The 6,778-nt window shown below is 55.3% G+C and overlaps 1 protein-coding gene across 5 annotated transcripts; it reads left to right on the top strand.

Annotated features, from left to right (window-relative positions):
- The first annotated feature begins 13 nt into the window (after positions 1–13).
- Positions 14–6,777, top strand: PEX16 (peroxisomal biogenesis factor 16). Of its 5 annotated transcripts, none has more exons than XR_007509142.1 (11): positions 14–186; positions 354–389; positions 669–745; positions 2,021–2,154; positions 2,460–2,566; positions 3,052–3,132; positions 3,591–3,743; positions 4,098–4,170; positions 4,465–4,651; positions 4,794–4,858; positions 5,960–5,978. XR_007509142.1 is itself a non-coding variant. In XM_049825392.1 (11 exons), exons 1-11 carry the CDS (start codon positions 33–35, stop codon positions 6,016–6,018), a joined length of 1,059 nt encoding a protein of 352 aa, XP_049681349.1. In that variant the 5' UTR covers positions 14–32; the 3' UTR covers positions 6,019–6,777. The 5 variants fall into 5 exon arrangements, 3 of the variants coding, with proteins under 3 accessions (XP_049681349.1, XP_049681351.1, XP_049681350.1); XM_049825392.1 differs by having other exon boundaries at positions 4,465–4,584; positions 5,960–6,777; XM_049825394.1 differs by lacking the exon at positions 2,021–2,154 and having other exon boundaries at positions 4,098–4,205; positions 4,465–4,584; positions 5,960–6,777.
- Position 6,778: the final 1 nt, after the last annotated feature.

Genomic DNA, 6,778 nt, shown 5'->3' with positions numbered 1-6,778 from the left:
GCTATTCCCGGAAGCGCGCGGCTGTGAGAGCCATGGCGGCGGCGGTGGCAGCCCCGGCTCCGGTCGGCGGCCCGGTGGCGCGGCTGCGCCTGCTGTGCCAACGCTACCAGGAGTACGTGAGGCGGCACCCGGCCGCCACGGCCCAGCTGGAAGGCACCGTGCGGGGCCTTTCCTACCTGCTGCCAGGTGAGGGAGGGGGGACGGCCGGGCCCTCGTCCCTCCCGCCGGGGCCTGGGCCTGGGCCTGGGCCTGGGTCCCGCTCCGTGGTGGTGCGGGGGGCTGGGGCCCAGCGGGGAGCGGGGGTTTCTCCCCGCGCTGGGCTCCGGCTGGTAGCTGCTCTCTTCCCTTCGCAGGTCGGTTCTCGGACTCCCACGCACTGTCGGAGCTGGGTAGGTGGGCAGCGGGGAGCCGGGGGGTTGCCGCGGCAGCCTGGCACCCGCCGGCTGAAGGGCTGGTGGTTGTGGCTCTGCGCGGGGGTGCGTGGGGCCGTTCCCCGGACCCCTTGTTTTCTTCTCGCCTGGCTGTATCCTCCAGCAGCCCGTGGGAGGAATCTGCATGTCTGGTTGCCCTTCTTCCCTCATTCCCTCCTGGGGAAAGAGGCAGCAGTCCAGGTTTGGTTTGCTTTCTTTGCGTTCCGTAACTGCGGTGTTCTTCTCCTCCTTTTCTAGTGTACTCTGCCTCCAACCTCCTGGTGCTCTTAAATGATTGGATTCTCCGAAAAGAGCTGCAGCAGAGCCTGCCTGTGGTAAGGTTGGAGTGTGTGGGAGGAGGATTTGGAACACGTGCTTTCTTCTTTGCAGAAGCTTTCAGGGAGTGTCTGTAGAAACTAACAGGTCTTTGCTGTGGCCTCTCTTTGCTGTGAGGTATGTAGAGGCCAGACGCAACCTCTGAAGGCAGGCAAACAGCAGCCCTGCCCTGTAGCTCCTGGCTTGGAGGAGTGGCTGGAGCACTCCCTGGACCACAAAAATCAGGCCCTGACTTGCACCAGGAGCTCCACTGGGTTTTTGAGAAGTTTGGAACTTGAGCTAGGCAAAGGTGTTGCTGAATAACCATTGCTGTTTCCAGAGCAGTGGCTCTGGAGTACTGAAGTGCCGATTCCTTTTCCTCAGACTCTTCCTTTGCATATGCTATTGAGCAAAACAAATGTAAGCACCTTGCTTCTATGTCTCTCTTGCGAGAGCCCCAGGCTGGCTCCCAGCACTTGTTAGGCCCTTTGGGGAATGAGGAGGAGGAGGGTGGCTTTTTTCCAGACAGGCCTCTTCTGTTGCAAGCCTGCCCGCTGTGTGGGTTTGGGTGTAGGCAGCTCTCCGGCTGGAGCGTCAGGTGTGTAACAAACAGAAATGCAGAAGACTTGCTTCCCTGGTTGTTAAAGGCCGAAGTGAATTTCAGCTGTATTGTCTTTATGGATGCTTTTCAACGGGTTAAATCCTGTGGTTGACAGCACCAGCAAGTTCCTGCATGGGGAGCAGGGGCCCAGGCTGGAGGAGCACCCACTGTCTTGGGGTTCATGCCTGGGATCTAGACTGACGCTGTATTCAGCAGGCATTTGGTCTGGTGTGACTGTGGACTCTGGGTCCCCTTCCCTCTACTGCAAGCGTACTCCCTCGTCAACTCTAACCAGGGAGGAGGTTTGTTGTGTATGCCTACTCTGGGACAAGGAGGAGAGAGTTTTGACATGGAGTTCAGGCATAGTGCCACAACCCAGGAGACTGTCCTGCTGTGTCACTTGGGGTAGAAGGCAATCCTAGATACAGCTGTGGTATTCTCCCTGTTTCTGGGGTAGCAGTTCTGTGTGATACTGTGATGTGTCTCGGTCTGCCCCTGCTTGGAGGTGGAGAAGCAGGCTTGTGCGTAGACTGGCTGCAGCGGAGGCACCACTTTTTGTTTCTGGGGCTGTGACTTCCAAGGCCATCCGGTGCTTATTTCTGAGGGTCCCACCAGACTGGGCTGTGCTTCTGCCCCGTTTAACTCCCAAACAGAACCTCCATCCTCTCCCCCTCCTCCCCTCTGTGTTTTGCAGTCGCTGCCGCAGCAGAAGCTGCTGACCTGGCTGAGTGTGCTAGAATGCGTGGAGGTCTTTGCAGAGATGGGGACAGCCAGGGTGTGGGGGGAGATGGGCCGGTGGACCATCATTGTCCTCATCCAGCTGGCTAAGTAAGTGCCGCGAGCGGAGGGGAAGGGGCAGCGTGCGCTCGGAAAGGGGATCTGGAGGGCACTCGGCAGTACCCCAGGAAAAAGCCTAAGCAGGACTGAGCTGCTAGTCCCAGAGGCTGGGGGAATTTGGAGCCCCGCGGTGTGCTGAATACTGTGCCACAGAAGGGGACGCTTACCCCTCTCGCCTTGCCAGTTGCCCTGAGCAGACCTGAGGTTTTCCCTCTTCTGTGGAAGCCACCTTTCCAGTGCAACAGGAACCCAGCTCCGTAGCCTGGTATTGAAAGCTTCCATGTGTCTGCTCACAGAGCCATCCTTCGTCTTCTGCTCCTGCTGTGGTACAAAGCTGGCATCCAGACATCTCCTCCCATTGTGCCGCTGAACAGGGAGCAGCAGCAGCCTTTCCACCCCCAAGGTGAGCCCACGGTGCTGTCATCGTTGGCTTGCCACCTTGCTGGGCTACATGTCTTGTCCTGTTAGGAATCACTCATCAGAGCAGTGGCTTGGGCAGCACAGGGGAACTGTAAGGCTTCAGTACACGAAGCTGAGCTGTGTTGAACTTCCCACCCTCTGCAGAGCATAAGTTAGCTTGGTGGCAGGGTTGTCCGGTCTGGAAGGAGGGGGTAGAGGAGCCTAAGCCTGGAACCGTTGGCTGAACTGTGAGTCAAGCTGCGTGTCCCCTGGTGTGACAGTGAGCAAAGAGATCCTAGGCCTGGGCAATGCCAAGCAGATTTACCTTTTCACCCTCTGTGTAGTGTTAGCCCCTTCAGGATGGTCTGGTTTGCACTAGATCAAACTTTCAGTCTGGTCTTCCTGATGGGAATGTCGGGAAGGGTGCTGCCAGCCTGTGTGAGGCATGTTCCTTTGGAACCTGACCCCTGTGGCTCTTTTCTCCTGCAGACATGGAAGACAACTCCTCAGGGAAAGATCAGACCTATGTTGGCAGGCGTTCCAGCCGTGTTGTGCGCTCTCTCCAGAGCAGTAAGTAGCTGAGCCTGTTTTTTGTCTGAGCTGTTTCTGCTCTGTGCCCTTTATGTATGACCTGGTTGTGGGCAGTAAAGAGCAGAACCTTGTGTTGGGGCATATCTTGCCAGTCACTGGGCGCTGTGGGTGCTGGGGTAGCATGAGGATCCAGGCATGTGCTGCAAGCTAGCACTTAAATTGTATTTTCACAAGTGAGCTGTGTGACAGAGGCAACCCTTCAGCGTGGTTATGCTTTGAGGAGCACAGACCTTACAGGGACCAGTCCCTGCTCTGTCCCATCTGGAGGCAAGCCCCGAGGGTGCTGGTCAGCCACGGCAGTTGCTGTGTGAGCAGCTCTTCAAGCTTTCCCGTTTCACACCTTCGTGCTGCAGAAAGGGGGGTGGGGGTGGGGGGGGCACGGGGAAGCGTGGTAGGAAGGTTTTATTTGTGTTAGTGACCTCATCTGCTTGTTTCAGCCCCATCCCTGCAATCCCGGCACTGGGGGTCCCCCCAGCAGAGGGAGGAGTCACAGAGCCGAAGAGCAGAGGAGATGAACCAGCCTCCCACCCCTCTGGGTCTCCAAGAAACCATCGCAGAATCCCTCTACATTACCCGCCCTCTGCTCCACCGTATCCTGCCCTGGCTGTGTGCAGACTCACACCACAGCCCGGGTGCCGGCAGAGGGTGCTGTGGGCTCGGCCCTGTTGCAGGGCAGTGCCATGCCAGGCTTCTCTCTCCCTGCTGGTGCTCTGCTTAGGCGGGGGCCTCAGGACTCTTTTCTTCTCTTACGCCTTGAGAGCTCGCCTCAGCCACTGGAGTTGTGGGCGCAAGTCCTCCAGCCCCTTCCCTGGCCCCCCCGCAGCACTTACTTAGAGTGTGTTCTGCACTCGGCAGAGATTTGCTGGTACCCAGGGGATCGCTTGTCTGCATGCCTCTTGTTAGCCGTCTCTGGTTCTTTCTGTTCCTTGACTGTGTGTTCCTAGTATTGAGTTTAGGAGTGTGGGGCCAGAGATCATGGAAACCCTGGCTCCTCTCAGCAGTCCTGGACATCTCGAGGTCAGTCTGAGGAAGAGTCTTTGCGGGTGCTTGAGGTTGGTGGTGGCCGAGTGTCACGCTTCCCCTTGTTCCCCAAACCTGGGCGGGCCCCACTGAGAGAAATACGCACAGGGGATGGTCTTTAGCTGGGAGATTGACACATTTAGGCATCTTCTGCAACACTGACAATGCTCTCTGTTCTGAGCTGCTGCAGCCCACTCTGCGAGGAGCTGAGAACGGAGGGCATCTAGAAATGCGCTTTCTTTTCCCTGCTGGCTGCTGTTGCTGTGAGTTACCTCTCTGTCCTTCTTCTAGTCTGAGCTTGCTGAGTGATCTGAAAGACCTGAACAGGCGAGAGCGAGCAGAGCTGAGGCGACGAACCATCCTACTGCTGTACTACCTGCTGAGATCTCCTTTCTATGACCGATATTCAGAGTAAGGGGCCCCTGCTGGGCTTTTGCTGAAAAATTCCCTTTTAACAGAAATAGCGTCAGGGAACTGGGTGAGTAGATCTTAAGAGGTCTGGGTGCCTGTGACCAGGTTAATCTGAGCGCTTGTGTAACAGCTGCTGTTGCTGTTCTTGCATTCGACAGCTGGGACAGGAGGTGTCCCGCTGGACTCATTCATACTCTCTCCCTTCCTAGGGGCAGGATCCTCCTCCTTCTGCGCTTGTTGGCTGATTACGTGCCTGGAGTTGGCTTTGTCACACGTAAGTGGGCCCCATTGCCATATCTCTGTTTGGTGGAGAAAAATCAAGGGAGTTGGGCAGAATGTCTCTCAATTGGCTTCCAACCTGAGGAAGGAGTTGGGAAGTCCCTAGAATGGTTAGCACCAGTTCACACTGTGTTGATGCCTGTTTTAAACTGGGACGAGAAAGGATGAATTGCTTCTTGGCTTGACCAGAGTGGTAAACCTCTATGTGCCCTCCCTGGCTGCAGAGCTCCGTCTCTGCCACCTAGGCCTGTTCTCTTGGGCTCCCTTTCTGCACCTCAGCTGGTGCACCAGAGCCCTGCTTTGCAGCCCTGTTTCTGAACTCTTTTCCTTGATCCCCAGTCTGCAGTGCAGACATGAGGGGTAAACAGGTGCCTAGAGGTGTTGACCCAGGCAGGAACCGATGGTAAATCAAAGGGCCGAACCAGGTCTGTCTTCTTCACCAGAGGAGCTCTTTATTATGGGCCAGAATTCCACCTCCCCCTCTTCCTTGCTGATGAGAAGCCTTTTCGTGGAGTGATTCGTGGCAGTGATGTGGCATTAGATCAGCCTGGCATCGTGGGATTGTCCTTTCTTTGGGGAGGTCACAAAGCTGGCTAGCTCAGAAGCTGCTTCCTCCAGTTAGTAATTTCAGAGAGGCTTTGGAGTCTGCATTAAGCCATGTGCTACATAAGCATTGTCACTCCACAGCAGTTGCTTCTGTGTCTGCACCTGCTTGTTATTGCTGAGTTGTCTTCCCTGTGCCACAGCGGTGTCCTCCTGACTCGCTGCATGCAGGTTTTCCCCTTGCACATCGTAGATGCCCTTTCCCGCTGGAGCTTGGATATGTCAGCTCTGAGGGAGTGGTGTCCCACACCATGGCCATGCTGACCGTGTTTCACACCCTGCTTGGTCCTGCTCTGATCTCTGGCACCACATCCCAAAGTTGTCTCCCATCTTGGCAGAAGTAACTGTCCTATTCTCGGGAACATCTGAGTTGTATAACTGGAGATTTGGGATTGGTGGGTATCGGAATGAGAAGGGGGGATATACCCTGTATACATACAGCTTCAAATTCTTGCATTTCTATGTGCATGATCCCTCTGTTCTCTTGTTTCAGGGCCGCTGATGGATTACTTGCCTGCTTGGCAGAAAATCTATTTCTATAACTGGGGCTGATGAGAAGATGATGATTATTCTCTAAGATCATGGCTGGACATCTCTGAGGAGGGCACACAGGCTGGGGGAGGGATGTTGATAATGTCTAATTCTCAGTTAAACCATCAATGAGAAGCTCCTGTTCTGCAGGGTGGGGAGGGGGTTGTATGTAACTTTTTTAACAGATCTAGCTGTGAATGATGGACACTACACACGTGGAGAGACCCTGGCCACCTCTTTCTCTGGAGTGTTTTGTGGCTGCAGTGATGGTGATGGGACGACCTTTTTTTAAGCACTTGATTTTTCTCCTTTTGTACAGCTGCACTGTAATAAAGCCAGGCAGCGTAGCGGTTTTTGGAGACCATTGTCTCCCACCTCATGGCACAGAGGTTGACCTGCAGTCTGCTTGTGTTGGCCGTGCCTGGCCAATCTGCTTGGAGCAGGCTTGTCTGTCAAATAAACTGACTGAATGGAAAGAACTGAGCTAAAGGACCTCTCCCTCTTTGCATTGAATCTGTGTTGCCAGCCAGTCTCTATATCAGAGCAGCTTTTGCAGTTGTCTACCCTGGGATATGCTGTCTCTTAGAAAGAGATTAAGTCTGCAAATACTGCTGTGCCACCCCCCATAAAGGGCCTAGGAGAGGCTTGGACAGCCATGGCCATCTTTATATATCTGCTGAGCTAACTGGGGGACAGTTGAGGCATCCATCTGCTCAGTGTGCTTCTGCGGTGGCTCCCTTGGCCAGGACAAAGGGGTAGCCAGCTGGTGGCACTGGTTGGC

The sequence above is a fragment of the Accipiter gentilis genome, chromosome 22 (assembly GCF_929443795.1).
Source record: "Accipiter gentilis chromosome 22, bAccGen1.1, whole genome shotgun sequence".
Classification (NCBI taxonomy): Eukaryota; Metazoa; Chordata; class Aves; order Accipitriformes; family Accipitridae; genus Astur; species Astur gentilis.
Note: the sequence above shows the minus strand (reverse complement) of the source record. Positions and strands in the feature narration are given on the sequence as shown.

What these genes read in the sequence shown, in the direction of transcription:
- PEX16 (XM_049825392.1), top strand. Translation starts at nt 33, where the DNA reads ATGGCGGCGGCGGTGGCAGCCCCGGCTCCGGTCGGCGGCCCGGTGGCG. An exon ending in CCACGCACTGTCGGAGCTGG is followed by an intron (nt 390 to 668) that starts GTAGGTGGGCAG and finishes CTCCTTTTCTAG; the next exon opens with TGTACTCTGCCTCCAACCTC. An exon ending in TACCCGCCCTCTGCTCCACC is followed by an intron (nt 3,744 to 4,097) that starts GTATCCTGCCCT and finishes GTGTGTTCCTAG; the next exon opens with TATTGAGTTTAGGAGTGTGG.